The sequence below is a fragment of the Myxine glutinosa genome, chromosome 4, assembly GCF_964187855.1.
Source record: "Myxine glutinosa chromosome 4, kmMyxGlut1.1, whole genome shotgun sequence".
Classification (NCBI taxonomy): Eukaryota; Metazoa; Chordata; class Myxini; order Myxiniformes; family Myxinidae; genus Myxine; species Myxine glutinosa.
Genome location: NC_136264.1, coordinates 207,732,333 through 207,754,250, shown reverse-complemented (window position 1 = coordinate 207,754,250; position 21,918 = coordinate 207,732,333). Strand labels below are relative to the sequence as shown.

At 44.2% G+C, this 21,918-nt stretch overlaps 1 protein-coding gene across 9 annotated transcripts in view; it reads left to right on the top strand.

Moving 5' to 3' along the window:
- Positions 1-21,918, top strand: part of LOC137426021 (protein furry homolog-like) — a 417,549-nt gene that overhangs the window by 317,668 nt on the left and 77,963 nt on the right. For all 9 annotated transcript variants that reach the window (XM_068114742.2, XM_078776948.1, XM_078776949.1 and 6 more), the window contains 5 exons: positions 1,632-1,797; positions 4,301-4,391; positions 7,007-7,086; positions 8,511-8,652; positions 11,439-11,542. In XM_068114742.2, the coding sequence (XP_067970843.2) occupies positions 1,632-1,797; positions 4,301-4,391; positions 7,007-7,086; positions 8,511-8,652; positions 11,439-11,542 (583 nt within the window). The remainder of the gene's footprint in view (positions 1-1,631; positions 1,798-4,300; positions 4,392-7,006; positions 7,087-8,510; positions 8,653-11,438; positions 11,543-21,918) is intronic.

The following is a 21,918-nucleotide window of genomic DNA, read 5'->3' as shown; positions in this document are numbered from 1 at the left end:
TGCCCACCCCATCAACCTTTACAGTCGTCCCAGTACCTCTACTGCTGCATCAGTCGACTGTTGGACAACTGTCAGGTCATCCATGAATGCAAACATCGCTGGCAAACTCTGACCAGGGGCTGGCTCCAAATCCAGCCAAACCACCGCCACATCCTTCCTTTGCCTCTTTGCCTCCTGTAACACTTGCCAGACCATTGCCGAGTGTTCAATGCATCCTGGTGATCCTGGTATTCCTGCCTTCTGCACAGAACCATCCACAAAACCATTCCCTCTGATGAAGCCTGAGAGCCGTGCCGCAAAGACACTCATCAATATCTTCCCATCTACATCGAGCAATGATATTGGTCTAAACTGCTTAAGTGTCACAGCCTCCTTCTGCTTTGGAATATAAACTCCTTCCGCCATACTCCATTGGCTGGGCACCACTCCTTGCCTCCATACCACCTTCAGAGCCTTCCACAGATACTGCCTGATGCCTTCACAACTCTTAAACACCTTGTATGGCACTCCACTTGGTCCTGGAGCCGATGCCGCCCGTGCCTTCCTGAAAACTGCCTCAATCTCAGACATCTTTGGCTCTGATAAATCAAATGGAACACCTGGCTCTGTCGGTCTCACCAATCCTTCGATGTCCTCCATCACTTTGTCCCTCCTTGTGTGCATATGTGACACGCAGGTGACCTTCCAACTCTTCCTTTGGTACCTTCAGTACACCAAATTGAGACTGCTCCAACAGATCCTTCAAAAACCGAAAAGGATTCTCAAAGAACCTTTCTCTTCCTCTGCCTCTCCTTTCTTCGCCTCTTCATCCTTTTCAGCTCTTCAACTTCACCAACCTCACCCTCACCTGCTTCGTCAACACCTCAAGCCCATTCCTCTCCCCTTCCACTGCCCTCTTCCATCTTCCATTCAAGCTCCTCAAATTCCATTCTCAACTTATGGATCTGCCTCTGCCTCCTGCTCAAACGTGCCTCCTTCTCACCCCTCTCTACACACTCTTTCACTCCAAACGTGACACAGGCATACTCAAACATGATCTCATTCATTTTTCTCAATCTATCTTCCACCCTTCCTTTCAACCTCTGAAGCGCCCCACACACCACACCATCCATTCTCTCCCATACTCCCCTTTCTCCCATACCTGGCCATTTCACTCTCCTCCTCTTTCACATGTTTAACCTGAGCTACAAAGGACCGATTGATCTAAAAACGCAGAATAGAGACATCGACTGTTGGTAAAGTACAGCATGCCAACATGGCTTCCTCTACACTGTTCTATCTGCGGCATAATCGGAACGAGGCAAAATCAAGCAACAAAGTACTATATGCCTTAAAAATGCATTACTGTGAACTGTGCACAATTATATGGAAACATTAAATATTATTTTCATCATACCTCATCATCATACCTTATTTTAAGATAGACAGTGTGGACACATTTCAAACATAGGTGTGACCATTGATATGTTTTACTGGAAGGTAAAGAGGTCATGTTAGATCTTTCTTATGATTATTTGTGCAGAAACTTGTATTCATTTAAATTTTGTAAATAACGTTGCCGATCAATTTTCGAGTGGCACAATAATGTATTATGTCTTGACGTGGCACAATTATTTGACGTTGTATGCCAGATCAAGAAGGTGGCCATCTACCTGTGTCGGGAGAAAACTGTCGAGGTGCTGGAAGTGCTGTTGCCTGAACTACAAAGGACCGATGTTGTTGTCTCTACCGTGAGCCGTACAAGGATGCCTCCTTATTATCGCTTCCTGCTTGGCCAAAAGAGCTCACCTGTGAATGGTCAGTCTTAAGGAAATTGGTTTGGGTTGGTAGTGTGAGATTTTGGGGAGGCTGTACAAAGGTGGTCGAGGAATTTGGTCCAAAATCCTGTTTTATCTGATTCACAGGTTTTGAAATTTCATTGTACATTTTGAACTTCAAAATCCTGAGCTGCCTTTGGCACCTTCAAAAGTACTTTCTATAGTTTGATAAAAGATCATCTCAAACACCTTTCCCAATGATGCGACACTGGATTTGAGTCTGTTGTCACTGCTTTATGAGTTCAGTGCTTCAACCATGTTGCCCAACAGTACTACATTTTGTTTCATCTGAACATACTTTTTATTTCATCTCTGCTGGTCTTTCCCCTCACCCCCTAATCTACTCTCCAACGTCTTGTCCTTTCTCTACATTTTTCATTTTATTTTATTTTGCTTACAGTGGTGGGATCTCGGTTGGGTTGGGAGCGTGATTGTGTGCCGCGGGTTTGGTGACAATTTATGAATGTGCAGAGATGTCAGATGGTGGTGTTTTATCACCTTGCTCAGTGCTCATGTTTCAAGCTGAGCTTTAATGCTCCGGCCATTCTAACAGCTATTTTCATGACCATTCCAGCACCATAGGGGTGCCATCTTGCTGATAATTTTTCATCCAACATTTTTAAAGAAAGTACCACCCTGTCTGCCTGTGTGACGGTGTGTATCATGAACACTGTTGCATGTACAACGGTGAGTGACAAACCCACAGGCGATACACCTCCATCTCCCCCATACTTACCTTCGATATTTTCTTCTCCAATTCATCTTTCCAAGCCCAACCCTCTCACTTGCAAGTTATTATTCAAATAGAGGCATTTAGGAGGACATGGTGGTATAACAAGCGTTACGCCTAGGTCCCCCGTCGGTGAAGTGATGTGAGTTGACAAAGTGGAAGACGCAAGGTGGCCATCTTGGATTTTGACGTGGCGACCCAATTTTCAATAGCTTTCTTCCTTATGCGTAGATACACCCACACACCAGATTAGAAGTTAGTAGTTCGTTTATTTTTCAAGATATTTCGCTCACAAGGTTCAGACATACATGGCGGCGGCCATCTTGGCGTTTGACGTGGCGACCCAATTTTCAATAGCGTTCTTCGTTATGCCTAGTTGCACCCACACACCAAATTAGAATTCGGTCCTTCGCTTACGCACACACGCACGGACGGATGCACGCACGTACGGACGGACGGACGGACGCACGCACGCACGGATGGATGGACGGACGGACGCACACACGGACGGAGGGGAAAACCATAGTCCCCTTTTCGCTCTCGCTCGACGGGGGACAAAAAGCAAGTACGTGGGTTCATCAGACAATTCTTAGAGAGGAAGTGAGAGTGTTAGAATTGTCAGGGTTGAAAGATGATGCAATATTACAATACACAAGTGAATAAAAAAAAAATTTGCCAAATTAAAAAGGCAATGTAGGGATGACAAACTACAGTCTAAAAAATGTCCTAAACAAGATAGGGATGATGTTGGTTTAGAGAGTAGTTGACAGTATTGCCTTCACATAACAATCCTTACATCACCGCCTCATTTACACTTAATCAGTTATTGCTTCAACCTTCTACAAACACTCCACTGGTTACCCCAGTATTTGATTACTCTTGTAGTGTAGCCACATACTGAGACTCCACAAATTAGCAGCCCAAGTACAATGTTATAATATCAGTACCTGATCATCAACTTCTTACAAACTGCATGAACATCTCTAATAACAGCATTCTATAATTATGTCCATTTGTGATTGGTTACTCTGAGTTGATGAAAAATAAAAGTAGGAAAGACAACTGAAGCTGCAAGAAGTCCCTGAAATTATACTGGAGCTTCTTATACTTATGCAGAAATGAAATATAGGAGCTTCTAATACTTTTAGCTCGGCCTAGCCCAAGACAATAGTCTGGAGGCAGTGATGTAGCGTTGTTAGGGTTCGGGTTCGGATTGCAGAGGGGTAAAAATTGTTGTGCAATTTGGTCTTGATATAACGATAACGCTTACCCGAATGGAGAAGTTCAAAACTGTCTTGCCGTGCGTGGGACTTGTCTCGTACGATAACTGGAGTACAGGCTCTCGCTGGAAGGCAGATCACACCCAATAAATTTACGAGCAGTCCTCAGTGTCCTATTTCCTTATCTAAGCAGAGGGGGGGGGGGGTGTAGATTAATGGGCTGGGCATCACTGGCAGATTGTAATATGTCGATCATCAAATTGTGCTTCTTCATGCCCCTTTATTCTAAATTCCAACTGACAACTCTGAAATCGTCATTTGTGATCTGTTGATTTATTTTTCACTCACCACATATGCCTTCTAATGTGTTTTATTTAACATCTTCAGTTTGAAAGTTGTGTGAATTTATTCTTAATGCCACATACTTTTAACGTTCTCACCTTCATTGCATAGACTATGGGTTGAATATGTTCTGTAACTCATCTATGTAAAGCCCAGTTGTACAGCTAACTCCATTTTCACTCTTTCTGCAGAGCCATCCAATGGTAGCCGAAAGCCCCTCGTGAGAACAAGAAGTCTCACAGCACATGAGTCTGACTATGGAGTGATCTGCCATGATGACAGGTGTGGTTCTCTTTACTCGCAGAACAAATGCAATGGCACCTTGCCCATATACAGGGTGTCCACAAATTATCGTTCCAAATTCAAACCGTAATAAATAAATAATGAAGTGGGGTACAACGATCCAGTTTGCTGAATGTGAAGGAACATTCGTACGCAGTTCGTATGCATTGATATATGTTTACATGAATTACAAGGACCGGAGTAAACAATGGGTAAGCGCATACAGTTGTTGTGTTTTTAGCTCACCTGGAACGAAGTTCCGGGGAGCTTATGTGATGGCGCGTCGTCCGTCCGTCCATAAACACTTACAACTTCTTCTCCGAAACCGCTGATGGGATTGTGACCAAACTTGGCACAAATTATTTTTGTTATGTTGTGACTAAAGTTTGTTCACAGCATTAAAAAAAAAATCAGGGTCTAAGACTCTAAGAGGTCCACCGGGGGCCAAAGTGGATCCACGTTTGACCCCCCAAAATAGGAATTTGCTTTTTCCTCTGAAACTACACACACTATTTCGATGAATATTGACCACAACCTTCACCACCCGGGCTGTACCAATGTTTGTTCACTGCACGGAGACAATCGAAGTCTGAGGAGGTCAACGGGGGGTCAAAGTGGCTCCAGATTTGACCCCCCACCCCCACCTCCCACCAAAATAGATATTTGCTTTCTTCTCTGAAACTACACACACTATTTCGATGAATATTGACCACAACCTTCACCAGCCGGGCTGTACCAATGTTTGTTCACTGCACGGAGACAATCAAAGTCTGAGGAGGTCAACGGGGGGTCAAAGTGGCTCCAGGTTTGACCCCCCACCTCCCACCAAAATGGATATTTGCTTTCTTCTCTGAAACTACACACACAATTTCGATGAAACCTGACCACAACCTTCACCACCCGGGCTGTACCCCAAAGTTTATTCACGGCTTTAAAAAAAATTGGGGTCTAAGGTAGTCAGTCTATGGCGGGGGAGAGGTTGCCCCCCAAAACAGGTATTTTATTTTTGTTTAAAATCTTATGATTATGTTAGTATGATTGTACATGATGCCCTGTCTTCTAGCAACCATTGGAATTGGTTAAAATGCCATGATACGGTTTAAAATACCTTCAGTCAGTGTAGTATACTGTTTTATTCTACCAGGTGAGCGCCCAGGGGTATTGCTCCGATGTCTGTATACATTGTCGTGGGTCTTGTAGGAGCTAAAGCACAGACCAGATCAGGACGTAACAAAATGAAGAGAACGACAGAAAGAGTGGGAGTGGGCCGGGGGGAGAGGTTGGGGCCACAACATTTTCGATGAATCCACTCAGCGCACATTGTACATTGAATGGAGTTCACTCCGACACCCTTCCTGCACACAGCACAGGGCCACTTCCCAGTTCTTTCCACCTCACCACATGCTTTACCACTTGCCATCACCTTCGTCTTTCCGATATTCACCTTCAGACCTTTTGTCTCCATACATTCCTTCCACTTGTTCATCTTTTCCTTCAGTCCATCCATACTTTCCCCAATCAACACCAGATCATCTGCATTCAACAACTCCCATGGTAAACCCTCCTTTACGTTCCGAGCCAGCACCTCCATCACAGCTACAAATAGTAGTGGACTTAAATAGTAGTTTCTACAAATAGTAGAAAAAAATGTGTTTATAAGTGTACATTGATAATTAACTTTGGTCGATACATAACTTGGGCATCACCAGCACCCTCTGTTTCTCTGGCACATCCCAAGTCTGCATCCTATGATCCCAGCTGGCCACAAGTTATTTGTAGCCATCCAGGTTCTTATAAGCTTTCATGGCCTCCTTTTTGTTGTCGGAGGAAGTGTTTACTCGATACTTGTAGATCGCAGAGCAGCTGCTCCGTCAGCATGCTTCTCCATGGGGGTCAACAAGACCCCAGCGTCTTCTAATTTATTGATTATAGAGGTGCCTGCTCTACTTATCTAAATGACTAACAACATTATATAAGCTAGAGCTACTTCCAGTTGCAGATATTTATCCAGACATTTGGAGTGATCCCGATGCAGGTCCGCATTGTTTACAATGTGCATGACCCACACAATAGCAGGTGCTGATGATAGAAAACTCTGCCATTACTCTAATCCCCTACCTTGCACACAGGGATTCAGCACAGCATGACATATCTGCTTGATGTGTGAAAAAGCTCTTCTTTTTTTTTCTCATTCTTCTCATTCATGTAATAAGTAAAAAGATGAATGAAGGTGTTACCTGTGGACATATGTGAGGATTTAAAGATTCAGATCTGTGGGTTGGAGTTCTACGAAGTTTGAGGACACCATCCACCAGTATTCCACATTCTCCTTGATGGGACAACTCAGAGTTTATTTTTGATTTTGAGGTATTCATTGAACGTGCAGGCATACAAAAAGGTACAAGTTCAGTAAAGTGTATTAATTGAGTAACTGCTTACACATATGAGTCTAAGAGTCTGAAAGTTCAGCATTTACATAGTAATATGTTTTTAACAGTATGTGGTATTGGTTTGTACTTCATATTATAAAGTAGCACTTGAAATGGTGTTTGGTTTTGTTTTGTGAGCATTGCGTGCATACCAGATATACCAATAGCTTTGTGTCCGCATTTCAGCCCTGGGACTCCGCATCGTCATGCACACCTCGATTCTCGGAGAAGCAATGGCTCTGGAAGCTCACTTGACGAGGAAAGAGGTTTGTTTAGGATCTACTATGCTTCAATCTAGCTAGACATTTAGCCTAATTATTATGAGAAGCATTTTTTTATGCCGACGAAATCGCCGGGGGCATTATGTTTTCAGGTTGGCGTGATAGGTTTGATAGGTATAGGTTTGATAGGTATAGGTTTTTAGCCAGAGGCCATGCTGGGTTTCGTAACTGTGATAACTTATAGGGGAGCCGAAACACAAAAGTTTTCTTTCTGAAAACCATAGAAAAATCATTAATCACAGTCTAACTTGAAGGGAATTGTTTTTTTTTGTCAATTACAAAGTCCAACAACTATTATGAGAAGTTGTTGTTGTTGTTGTACAAAGTGTCGAAAGAAGCCCTGCAGTGTCGATTTTCACTTTTGTCAGTGACGTCACATTATGAACTCACCCTGTTCCTAACAGCAACTTACATAGAGAACAGTGCATGTCGAGCTCGGATTGTGATACAGATTCCATTGTCATTAGCAACTCTGAAGGTTGTCAGCAGGATGAAACTGATCAGTAGAATTGCAAAGAAGCCATTGGAGACAAAATTCGTGATAAAACACTTTCTGAGAATTGTAGATCCGTATCATTTTGAACCTTGTGCAAGAGATTCAGACGAAGATGGTGTAAGTTAAGAGGAAGATGGCGGTGTTATGTTCGTAGTGCAGATGAAGACGCCGATCGAATGTTCACAACAGATTGGTAGATGTTGTTTCTCCGTTCAATTGACAGTTGATCAATGATTTTGTATTAACTGATAAATCAGTTATATTTAACTCCAGAAGAAATACGACATGGACACGACGTGGAGCGGACTCAACACCTACACCGCCCAGGCACACAGTTGATGCCACCCTTGTGCTGTGCAATTTAAAGGCTTGTTTTATAGAACTAAGGTCTAATCTGAGTATAACTAGCTGAGTTGATATCTGGTCTTGATTGCTAATGACAATGATGCATCTCATTTTATCTTCTCGTTGTCCTCTCATCTTTTGGATTGGCATGATGGCACCATATCACGGATAGGGAATCTCAAGAGGAAAGTCTCACCATTCTTTCTCATGTAGCTGTTTTATTTATTTATTTATTTATTTATTTATTTATTTGTTGTATCTGGATGATAATTTTTAGACATTTAGGCATTCTGAACTGACAGTTTGCACACATTTCAATTGGTATATTTAGGAAGAGTGAGTTATGTGTATTGATGATCTGGGAAGTCCCTCTGTAAAGATTGTTTTCAACTCTTCTAAAATTTGGGCCTCGATCCCATTCCAAATTTCTTGCCAAAAATCTAGCCACAAGCAAGTGTTTTGAGTCATACGTGTAAAACACACTCAAGAAGATTCAATAGTCATATCCATTGGACCATAAATTGTCATGAAAGCTCAAAAATCAACGAGTGTTTTTGTTTTCCTGCAGAACCTCCATATGTTAGTTGGAGACTGAAGGTGTCTCAAAGCGGAAGTGCACAACCCCTGCCCATGCCCGTAGGGGGTGGAATATGGCTTCCTCTTGTTGATTACCTTCCTGAAATATTCAGAACATCACCCACACTCTACCGGTAAGAGGCATCAGTGTCCCTGGCCAAGATTGTTTCATTGCCACTCTATTATAGTGTAAACATTTCACCTGTTTGTGAAAAATGGAAACAAATATGATTGGCATGTAAATTTCTGAATTTACCTGGTTAGGCAGGTTAAGTTTAGTTCCTGTCGATCATGAGCAGGCATTGTGTGCCTTTCTATTCCTATTAAATGCAGTGAAATGAACCCCAGAAACATCTTGGGAATCTTACTAAGCTTTAGATAAGTGCGGGGACTTTACTGTCATATATATGTTGTTGAACTGTATGTTGTATGTTGAAACTGTATGTTGTATGTTGTATGTTGAAACTGTATGAAAGTATGTATGAAAGTATGAAAAGTATGAAACTGTATGTTGAAACATACAACACTGTATGTTGAAATATGTTGAAAAAGTCAAAACTTTACATGGGGTGTACTTACTTTTTCACGTGACTGTATAAGGTAGTCCGTTTGTCAGTATATATATATATATATATGTTGCAAAATCATGACATCACTGACCCAAGAAACGTTTTTGTTAAGAAAGTGAATTTGGATCCTGTGCAAGCATTTGCTGCAAATACAAATACAGCTCTGCAGAGATCACATCAAGTTTATGTTTCATGCATTAAGAACGCTTTCTGTTCTCACGTACCCATAATCGCCCGTTTATTTCAGGAAATAGACAACAGAAGAGCCTCAACGTCGCCAGCATTTGTTTTGTTCACAATATCTAGATCATCCATTAATATGTCCTGCAGACCTTTTCTTCACACACTTTGAAATGCGATTCTTTGTGGTCGGTCTGTGTGGGTTATTGCCAAAACAGCGTTCTTTTTCTGGGAAATGTTTGCCGTGCCACTTTTGTTTGCAATGTGTAACAGCAAATGTTTGTCATATGCTGTTTTACATCGGCAACAATGGATCTTGCAAACATAGTTACCATGATCGCCAGATATATTATGTGGCCTAGAAGTGCGCACACTCAATTTATATAAGCTGTGTAGCCAGAGTTTGAATCCTGAACCCGGTCAGATGCCTTGCAGGCCGTGAGAAGATTCGTTTACCGTGGAAGAACTTGGCACAATGGAGGATTCCCTGTCTGCGGCCAAATTTCGAGGCTCGGTTTGATTTATGTTCCACCCAGGGGAGGGTGTACCTGATGGTGAAGCCCAGCTGATTAGCTGCGGCTGCATTCATGGGACTGATAATTTTCTTCCAGTGACTGATCAGCGAAGCAAGTAAGAGGGTTCACTGGACAATCCTTCCGGAGAGAGGAAATGAGAGTGTGAGATTAGCTTTGAGTGAATAACCTGCTCCATTTGTTGGACCAACGCCCGATCCTTTCCAAATCGGCCGAGAGGAACGCAGCTGCTGCCAATCTGTCATTGGGATAGGGAACCATAAGGTATAATTTTTATCACCCACACAGTGGAAAGATGGTTTTAATATGGTATTGGATCATCTATGTATATGAGGAACAAAATTGGACTGAAGATTTCAATAAAGTAACATACGAGTGAGTATCTATTAGACATCACAGAATTTAAATTTAAGTTTTCCATTTTAAGTTTTCCATAGACAACATTAAAGGGCCACCGACACAGAAAATCATGTTTGGTTTAATTAATAGATATTGCTTCACTTAACACTTAATCGTCCTTTTTTTTGAATAAATATCACTCGATTGGCCCCCGCCACCCAAAAAACGGCGATTTGATTGCTCATGTGACTGGCTACGTCATCGAGGGAATTTTTGTTGCTGCTGGTAGTTTTTAGCTGGTAGTGGAGTCCCGCCCCTAAAATCGTGATGTTCATTCATGATGTCACCTGTGTGATGTAATCGAGGGAAAGGTTTCTCAGCACGCAATGATAACTACCTGACCAAGAATATTCTGATAGTCAAAATCATTATTAAAAACTACGAGCAGCAACAAAAATTCCCTCGATGACGTAGCCAGTCACATGAGCAATCAAATCGCCGTTTTTTGGGTGGCGGGGGCCAATCGAGTGATATTTATTCAAAAAAAAGGACGATTAAGTGTTAAGTGAAGCAATATCTATTAATTAAACCAAACATGATTTTCTGTGTCTGTGGCCCTTTAAACTTTAATTGAAATTTAAGCTTAATGTAGTCTATGGTTGATTTATAAATCACGGTCAGAATAGCAATATTGAGACACACTAATCTCAACTGGAAGAGAAGATAAAAGGACAAGTTGTGCGCTCAGAAGAAGATGATTAACGAGCCATGATGAATGTGGCCTTGGATACTGCAGGCAGAATATTTGGCAAGCCAAGCATGGTGACAGACAATATCGAAGGCCCATGATATGTCTGTAAAGACACTTTCCCGAATCGAAATGTAACTTGATATGGTGTGGTTCCCAGTAAGAAAGAAATCCCTAGAGTAGCTCTTGATGGTATCGGTTGTGTGGCTGCCAATTTTCGTTGAAGCCAAAGTTGTAAGCAAAGCAACCAGTTTAAAGAAACATTTCGTAAGGATCATGAATTCACCAAAAGGAGCAAAGGATATTTAAAGGAAACCAGCAAGTATAAAAATTTTACAAACCAAAGGTGAAGACACAAACAAAAACCACAAACAATTTTAAAGGAAATGCTCATGCAAGAGCTATGAACACATCAAGAGCAAATTAAGCGTTTAATTAAATTAAGCGAAAAATATAGAGAGAGAGAGAGAGAGAGAGAGAATGAATGAGAGAATGAATGAGAGAGAATGAATGAATGAATTGCAAGTATACTTTATCTTTATTGAGTGCAGGTGCAACGTGGTGCTGGTGCTGCTAACAGATCTCGTCATGGACTCCGGGTTGTGTGTGGAATGGACGGAGCATCTGCCGCTGTTGCTCCAGGCGATAATTATGGGTAGGTTCTATTTAGGACGCAAGCTAGCGTGCAGTGCCCCAATTTTGCCAACAGTATAATTCCATTTTCCCTTTAGCATATACTCTCGTTGATTGTAAATCAAGGTCAAAATCAGAAAGTATGGAGACTATATTTTGCCATCTCCAATCTATATTTATTTAGACTTTATTATTCAATCAGTCTTTGTGTGTGTCCCTTGTATGAATATGAAAACTTCATCGGCCTCTTCAATTTTCAAAACTTAAATCACAATTGTTAACATTTATTATATTCTTCTCCCGTAAGTAGCACGTCATTGAACGGTTGCCTTTTACATTATGGAGCCTTGTATAAAAGGCATTCACAGTAGTCCTTATTGTATCACTACCTAGAGCAATAATAAAAATTAATATTGTCAAAACAATAATCAAAATTGCAGCAATGCAAAAATCAAACAGCAAATCAAAGACTAAATAAACAGGAGGCAAACGGAAAGATGTGATGGGCAAAAAAGATCAGGAGATTAAACATTTATAGCCATACTAGCAGAAGTACCCGCCATTGCCGGGCGGGGGAGGGGAGGAGAGGGGGAAGGGGAGGGGAGGGGAGGGGAACGGGGGGGGAGGGGAGAATAGGGGGGAGGAGAGAAGAGGGGGGGGGATAAGAGGGGGGAGGGGGGTCGGGCAGCTTCTTCTCGGTAGTCACCCATAAAATAGATTTGTAAAAATGTTGGTTGCTCACCTGGTTGAGGGTGGATAGAGCCAATGAGGTGGTATACCTGGCCTAGCACCTTGAATGTAGGCATGAATCCTTGCTCAGTGACGATGCGATCTGCTCCAAACGAAGTCATTTGGAACGAAGAGTTGTAATTACGGATTTCCTTCAGGAAGTGTCTGGATTGAGTCGTAGTTGATTGAAGTAGTTCTTTCAAAGGTTCCGGTGGAGATTGGAGAGAAGGCAAAAGGACATTGCCTCCCCTGCAACACATTCCTGGTGTTTCTCCCTTTCATTTCAAGGCATGGCAAAACTGACAGGTGAACGACATGGAGCCGATATCAACGTTTGAGGAGTAGTCAGTGTTTGGATTGTAACTGAATGCAGCCTTCTCCCATGCAATGGCCGGCTGCCGTCTGCCTGATGGTTGCCAGTTGTTGAGTCGTTTTTGGCGCTGTTCTTCTGTCTCCTGCTGTCTGGCCCTCGCTACACTTTGTTGATTGGCGTTCAGATGTGCCTCTGTCTCATCTTCTGTCTCTCGCTGTCTGGCCCTCGCTACACTTTGTTGATTAGCATTCAGACGTGCCTCTGTCTCATCTTCTGTCTCTCGCTGTCTGGCCCTCGCCACACGTTGTTGATTAGCGTTCAGACGTGCCTCTGTCTCATCTTCTGTCTCTCGCTGTCTGGCCCTCGCCACACGTTGTTGATTAGTGTTCAGACGTGCCTCTGTCTCATCTTCTGTCTCTCGCTGTCTGGCCCTCGCCAGACATTGTTGATTGGCGTTTAGACGTGCCTCTGTCTCATCTTCTGTCTCTCGCTGTCTGAATCTAGAGACACGTTCTTGATTGGCTTGTCGATGGTGAAAAGTACCTTCATCTGCTTCATGGAGTCTCCGATCAGCGATTTTCCTTGCTCGGGAGGTTGAACGTCACAAATTTCTTTTCTTCGGTGCCATTGCCTTTATCACAGTCAGTCTTCCAGTCACTCACTCGTAGACAAATTCAAAATACCAAATTCAAAATGCTCGTAGACAAAATACCACGTTTATACGTGGTAAGAAACGACGCAAACGCACGATTGCTACTCTGCGTCGTGTCGTGGGCATGGCCAACGTGGCCTCATGCTCCCAGGTGATTGGCTAACTCGAGCTCGAGAGAGCCATAATGCGCTAGGTTATGGCAAAAAATATGGATCTGAAGATGAAAGAAAAAAAAACCTATGTGGTGTGAATGGCAATGTTCCTCGCTGAAATGTGAAAAAACGCAATTGCGCGGCAAGGAACATCACGTGATCGCTCTGAGCGATGGATTGCAACTCTGCGTCGTGTCGTGGGCGTGGCCAACGTGGCCTCATGCTCCCAGATGATTGGCTAACTCGAGCTCGAGAGAGCCATAATGCGCTACATTATGGCAAAAAATATGGATCTAAAGCTGAAAGGGAAAAAAACCTATGTGGTGTGAATGGCAATGTTCGTCGCTCAAATGTGAAAAAAGGCAATTGCTTTTTCGCTCTGAAATACGTGCGAACACGTAACTGAGTTAATGGCGAAGGAACATCACGTGATCGCTCTGAGCGAATCAGCGCGCTACTCTGCGACCGGTCAGATTCCGTGCATAAAGTCCTCGCTGAAATGCGCTGAGGTAAAAATATGGTTAAAAAATATTATGAAATCAATTTTTAGGTCGGCCATGTTCGTCCCAGGCTCAATGGCCATGTCTGTGCCAAATATCAAGTACGTGAGCCTCTCCGTTTAGGAGTCTACCGGTAACATTACACACACACACACACACACACACACACACACACACACACACACACACACACACACACACACACACAAACTGTGTTTTATATATATAGATTAGACAGCACAGATTGTAGAATGGGAGCAAAATACTTCACAAGACAAGGAACAATGACATTTTGAAAAGTATAGCAGGCCAGCTAATTAAAAATGACAGCACAGACAGGATACCTGACAGAACAATATTCATGCAATAATGGCATTTCAAAGAAACCCTTGTGGCAAGTTGAAGCATCATCTCCAACGTGGGAAATCCCAACTGTCACCAAGTGGCCACAACAGGGCAGAGACAATGGGTTTGTGTGGCAGATGACACTTGTTGCAAACAGATCATGCAGCATTTGCTGTTATGTGACTCGATCCCTGCCCTGTTGCCTCGTCAAGTTAGGGGGATGGAATTTTATTTAATCAAGCTTAGAATGGTCGCAAATAAACGATTTGGCAGGATGTCTTCCTGACGAGCCCATAACAAGGACAAAATCTGGATTGGCAGCCTTGCTTTCATTTATTTGTGACCATAAATCTCACTCTTCAAATACCTGAGTGCCACATGGACTCCTTCACAGTCCTGAGTTCTAGTTTGAAAGTGGTGTGTCAGCATAATTTATGTGCATGCCGTCAGTGTCATGTCACATCAAGGGTCAGCGTGGTTCTTTCGTTATTTTATTTTATATATATATATACATTATATATATATATATATATATATATATATATATATATATATATATATATATATATTGTTACGGTCCGCGGATAAGGATGTTGTTTGCCGAGCGGAGGCACCGCGGCCGAACAGTTACCCCGATTAACCCTTCCCGAACGTTGGCTGGATCGCGCCACAGATATTCAATATGGAAAAGACAAAAGCGACACGGATGTGAAGAAGAAGAAGAAAAAAAAAAGGTTGAAAATACTACTAAATTTATTTACTATTTACAGGCTTAAAATAACCAAGGAGAAGGAAGGATAAGAAAATAATATACAGAAGCTTTTAGAGACACAGTGAAAATTACTAGCTTATCTAAACAGGCTTAACTAAATCCCCAGGGACAAAACAAACAGAACAAACTCACGTACACGAATGGGGAACTTGCAGGCAGGAATGACAGGAGGTGGGTGGCTGGAGCTTGATCCCGCACGGGACGTCGGGCTGGACCTCGACGGCCGCCGATGCCACCGATCCTGTCGTGTGCACGGGGTAACGGGTCGGAGCTGCTTGGTGGAGCCAAGCCAACGCTGCTGGTGGGGAGGTCTGGCGTGACGGGTTCTCTCTCCCTCTCTCACTAACTCCAGGACTCTTTCTCTCTTGCTTAGTTCGACTCTTCCTCACCACCGACAACTCAACGCAACCAGTGACCACTCAACGCAACCACTGACCACTCAACACAACCACTGACCACCACTGACGACCAACCCAGCTCTGACCAAAACCACACAACTCAGCTCCTCGCAACTTCTTGCGCGCGCGCCTTTATAGCGCCTCCGGCGATTAAGCCGCCGGCTTTGAGGGCACGCCCATCGGTGTGCTCACCTCGGCCCTGGTTGGTCGCGCGACCCTCTGGCTCCGCCCTTGATGACGACGGGCGGGCATGCCTTTCTTCCCCGACCCGAGCACATGTTCAATGGTGGTTTTGGGGCGAAAACAACCCACAGCTGTAACAAACTGGCAAACTGCCCAGTGCAGTTGGCAATGGAGACTTGGAGGGAATGTAGCTGGAAATTGAGGCTTGGCAATGGAAGTTTTGGGAGTGGGAATGGGGAATGAAAGGACTCTATCTCATTTCACTTGGTGCAATGGAGTGTCATTTTAATGGAAGACAAGGCCTTACCCTAAAACACATAATAAAGATATAAGCTACTGAACAAGGGTATTATAGTGTCCTTCAATGTATGCTTTATGGAATTAACTACCGGAACGCCCTTTGACCTTTATACAACAGACTGGAGCAAGGAGGGCTCAGAATAAAGCAATAATTCATAACAATTTACAATACAATACAATAAAAAAAAATACAATCCTCATATCCGCAACAATATATATATATATATATATATATATATATATATATATATATATATATATATATATATACGCATATATACATATATACGCATATATACATACACACACACATACACACACAGACACGTGAAAAAGTAAGTACACCCCATGTAAAGTTTTGACTTTTTCAACATATTTCAACATACAGCTATTTGATCTTCATTTCAACAATATTGATAGATAAAGGTGATATAATATAACAAATATCATGAAACATTTACATTTTGTAGTCCATTGTATAATTTAAATAAACATAAATGCAAATTTCGCATGTGGAAAAATTAAGTACACCCTTGGCTCTAATAGGTGGTATTGCCCCCTTTGGCAGAAACAACCTCAAGTAGGCGGTTCTTATAACTGTCTACCAGTCTCTGACATCGACTGGGAGAAATTTTTGCCCACTCCTCCATGCAGAATTCTTTCAACTGTGCGATGTTTGAGGGGTTTCTTGCATGCACAGCTCATTTCAAACCCCCCCACCCCCCCACCCCCCCCCCCCCCACATCTCGATGGGATTTAGATCCGGGCTTTGACTTGGCCATTCCAGAACCCTCCATTTCTTTCTTTTCAGCCATTCCTTTTTTTTTTCTTTTTTTTTTCTTTTTTGTATACAAGATCGAGGCTCATGAAAGAGCGAACATTAATCACACAGAAAGACAAACAGATACATAAAACAAATAACATCGGGAGCGGTAGACAAGATGGGGAGAGAGGGGGAAGGACACAAACACAACATTTGAGAGCAGCGACCAAGAGACATGGAGACATCTAGAGAACTGTGGGAGGGAGAGGGCTTTGGGGGGGAGGCATGGGAAGGGTGGGGGTGGGAGAGGTATAAAACATATAGACACTGCCAGGACTTCCAGGAAAGAAGTTGGAATTTCAAACAAGGTGGATCTGGGGTGAATTAGTGGGGGTAGAAAAGATCAAGGTTTTGGATGGGGGAAGATAAGAGATGGTGGTGAACAGCTGTTTTAAAGACCTGGAGGGAGGAGTGTGATTGAAGTGAGTGTGGGAGCTTGTTCCAGAGGCGGGAGAAAAGAGGAATGAAAGAGTGAAGGTGAGCAGAGAGCCGAGATTTCGGCAGTTTAACCATCAGAGGGTGGCTGGCAGATCTTGTGTGACCTGTAGGAATATTTGGGGGACAGAGCACAGAGAGAGCTGAGGGAGCAAGGCCGGAAAGGAGTCGGTAGAAGACAGAAAGACCACCTACCTTCCTGCGGTGAGTGAGTGAAAGGCCCTCAGAGATAGCTTCATCGCGGGAGATTCCAATGATTCTGAAAGCTTTGGATTCAACAGCGTGAAGCCGAGCCAGGTGTGAGGCAGGAGCACCAGCCCATAGGGGAGAACAGTATTCCATTGAGCTGCGGATGAAAGCCTTGTATGTGGTGAGGAGCTCAGGTGTGCCTAGGAAGGACTTCGCACGACGGAGGATGCCCAGTCGGCGACTGGCTTTGGAGGCCAGCTTGGAAATGTGGTTTTCCCAAGAAAGATCATGGCAGATAGTGAGACCCAAAAGCTTGAGCGACAGAACTTCTTGGAGAGGATTGTTGAGAAAGTAGATGGGAGGGTTGTCCAGTCCATCTTTTCGGAGAGACATAGTAAGAGTGTGAGATTTGTCAGGATTGAAAGACATGTTCCACTTGTTTGACCAGTCTGTGATTTTGTCCAGGTCTTCAGAGAGTGAGGAGGCTGCAGACTGCCGATCTGAGGGAAGAGGAATGGAGCGGCAGAGAGTGGAATCATCAGCAAAGAGATAGAGAGGATTTTCCAGAGAGTCGGAGAGATCATTGATAAAGACCAGAAAAAGCACAGGGCCCAGCACACTGCCTTGGGGAACTCCAGCCTGAACAGGAAGGGGAGATGAGAGAAGTCCATTCAGGGCCACACGTTGACTACGACCAGAGAGGAAGTCCGCAAGCCATGCATGGAGATTTCCATGGATACCATAGGAGGAGAGTTTGGTGAGCAGAGCTGGGTGCCAGACCGTATCGAAGGCACGTGATATGTCAAGGGAGACGGCTCTGATTTCCTGTTTGGCATTGAGGACCTCCATCCATTGTTGAGACAGCAGAAGCAGCATGTCCAGAGTAGAGTGACGTGGTCTGAAACCAAATTGATGATCAGAGATCAAGCCATTGGAGAAGAGGAAAGATTTCATATCCGAAGCAATGATGGATTCCATGACTTTGCTGATAGTTGGGAGCAGGCTGATTGGTCTGTAGTTGCAAGGATCTGTTTTTGCACCTTTTTTGTGTAAAGCGGTAATGTTTGCTGATTTCCAGGATGCTGGCAGATGACCTTTCGCAAAAGATAGGGTGAAAAGAACAGAGAGAGGGTGAGATAGAGCGGCAGAGCAGGATTTTAGGACCCGTGGGCTGATGCCGTCTGGTCCAGTTGCAGAATCAGAGTCGAGGTTTGACAAAAACTCCTCCACCTTGTCAGGAGAGAAGGACACAGAGTCCAGGAGCAGTTGGGTTCGATTGGGAAGGGTGGGAACAGAGAGAGATAGGTTTGGGACTAAGGATTTTGAGGCAAACACAGAGTTGAGGCATTCGGCTTTGTCACGTGCGATGTCAACTGTGTGGCCATTTGAGGTAAGGGAGGGGATGGAGGGGGAACAAACACCAGAAACGGATTTGACAAGACGCCACCAGGATTTGGAGGAAGGAGACAGGTTTGAGAGTTCATTCTTGAGTGAGGAGATATAGTGCTTCCTGGCACTCCTGAGGGTAGACACACACTTGTTCCGAGCTTGGTGGAAGGAACTGATATTGCCTTCAGTTGGATTAGCCTTCCAAGAGGCAAAGGCAAGTTGTTTCAGGGCAACTGCCTCACCACAAGATTCAGTGTACCATGGACGGGAGGAAGGGTAAGACAACTGAAGGCGAGATGGGATAAATCTGTGCATGAGAGAGATCAGTTTCCTTTGGAAGAATTCCCAGGAAGAATTGATGTCAGAGGCAGTGGAGATGGGAGACCAATCCAGACGATTGATGGCTGCTTGAAGACCGTCCCAGTCGGCCTGAGTGAAATGCCAGACTCGTCGACGCTGAGGAGGCTCTCTGAGAATGGCCAGAGAGATGTCCACTTTGACAAGCACATGATCAGAAGAACCGATTGGAGCAGAAGAAGAGCAGCAGACATTAGCAGGGAAGTTTGTCATAACCAAGTCGAGAAGAGAAGATACTCCATTGGCTGAGATCCGGGTCGGGAAATTGACAGATTGTGTCAATCCCAGTGAGTCACAGACGTCCTTTGCTGAGGTGCCATGACTGGTGAGAGAGGAACCCACACCCAACCAGGTGGCATGATGACAGTTGAAGTCACCACATATGAGGAAGAGAGAGTTGGGATGAGTGGATAGAAGTTGGTCCATGTTGTCAGACAGTGAAATGTAGATGGAGTCATCACTGTTTGGGGGACGGTACAGAACACATATGAACAAAAGGTGGGAGCGGAGAGGAAGCCGTAGCCAGAGGTACTCCTGGGGGTGAGGAGGAGAGAGGGCAGTGCAAGGAGAGTGAGGAAGAGAGTTTTTGATAAAGATAGCCACCCCACCACCAGGCCGAGGCTCAGGTCTATCATACCGGAGGAGGGAGTAACCAGGAAGAGATATTAAGGAATCAGAGACATCTTGAAGGAGGAAAGTCTCTGTTGAGCAGATCAAGTCTGGATTGTCAGAAGCAACCTGTATGGAGAGATCAGTCAGGTTTGAGCGAAGGCCCCGGATGTTTGAGGTCCATACCGTTAATGAAGAGAGAGGGGGAGCATCGGGTACAGGACAGGGGAGAGGAGGAGTAGGGTAAGATGAAGGATGAGAGGGGGAGGTAGGGAGAGCAGTTGATAGTGTGTCAGAGATTGCAGAAGAGTTCCAAGAAATGGAAGGATGAGGAGGATGAAAGGTTTGATGGTGAAGGGGTGAGGCACAGTGAGGGGTTGTTTGAGGGGGGGCAGAGGAAAGTAGAAGGTTGGGGGGGGTGGAGGTATGAGATAGAAGGGAGACGAAGTGGGGAGGAGGCAGCTTTGAGGAGGAGGGGGGAGGAGGGAGAATTGGAGAGGAATGGTATGGGGGGAGATTTGAATGGGAGGGGTTGGGGGGGAGTTTTGAAGGGGAGGAGTGAGGGGGGAGTTTAGGAGGGGAGGGGCAAGGGGGGAGTTTAGGAGGGAAGGGGCAAGGGGGGAGTTTAGGAGGGAAGGGGCAAGGGGGGAGTTTTGAAGGGGGGGAGTGAGGGGGGAGTTTAGGAGGGGAGGGGCAAGGGGGGAGTTTAGGAGGGAAGGGGCAAGGGGGAAGTTTAGAAGTGGAGGGGCAGGGGGGGAGTTTAGGAGTCTAGGGGCGAGGGGGGGGATTTGGAGGGGAGGGGCAAGGGGGGAGTTTAGGAGGGGAAGGGCAAGGGGGGAGTTCAGGAGTGGAGGGGCAATGGGGGGGATTTGGAGGGGAGGGGCAAGGGGGGAGTTTAGGAGGGGAAGGGCAAGGGGGGAGTTCAGGAGTGGAGGGGTAAGGGGGGAGTTTACGAGTGGAGGGGCAAGGGGGGAGTTTAGGAGTGTAGGTGCAAGGGGGGGATTTGGATGGGAGGGGCAAGAGGGGAGTTTAGAAAGTGGATGATTAATGAAAGACGAACATTGAAAACAAATTGGGTTTGTTGTGATTTTCAAGTTAGCAATCCGATTCAGAACGATGGAGGAGGGATGGAATGAATGTGAATTTAGACCATGTAGTGAGGGAAACGTATAAGATATTGAATTTCTTTTTTTTGAAGTGGAATGAGTTGGAGAGGAAATTGAGAAAAGCCTTTTAAATAGGAAGAAAAACAGCGTGTTGTAATATACCACTGAATAAAACACAGAAGGGGAAAGGTTAAACATATTTAAATAATATTTAAACAGAACCGTGAACAATCTTATATGCACAAAATACCAACGGGGGGAGAGCCGAGAGGGACCACCACGAGTCACGTGAACAGGGCAAACGGTGGATGGCAAGGAGATAATGGGGGCGGGGCGAACAGCACACCTGGACAGAAAATACAGGATGAGACAACAGTACACGTGGAGAAAGAAAAATAAATGTTTTTGGTTTGTTTGGTTTTTTTGGGGGGGGGGGTGGGGGGGTGGGGATTTAGAACGTTAGACAGAGTATTATGTTCGGGGTAGAAGGGAAAAAACTAAGAGCCAAGCAAAACACGCTGAAGTTAACAAACACCGACGGGGGTACAACTACAAGGCCGCACACGAGGAGCAGAACACGATTAATTAATTACGAGTTACAGGAAATTCAAACCAAAACGACTATAATCAAACAATAACGCATGGACGATAAACTAACGAGTTGAAATTTGACAATCTATCTGGGGAAATGGGGGAGAAACACGTGGTCGAAGAACGAACGAACGAACGAACGAATAAGAATGAATAAACGAATGAGAACAGAGAAGGAAATATTTTTATTTTTTGTTTTTTTTGAGTTGAGATTTACATAAGGAAGTAGGCTATGGGGTGAAAAGACTGGGAAAACAGAGAACGAAAGTTATTGGATCACAAACGACGGACCACTGAGAGAAAAACAAAGCCTCAAGGTTGTACAGTGTACACTGTACAAGGCCTCAAGAGACAAGACACGACACGAATTAGCACGATTTTCAATACAGGTATGAAAGATTTGCACCGAAAATCTTCGTCGGGAGACAATATATACACCATAAAATAAATACAGTTATAACGAAAATACAAATGGGAACAATTACTTAACTTCGATTTCGATGAGAAGCGTGGAGAGCTGAGAATAAACGAACCCTCGCCAGCAAGACCGGTAAC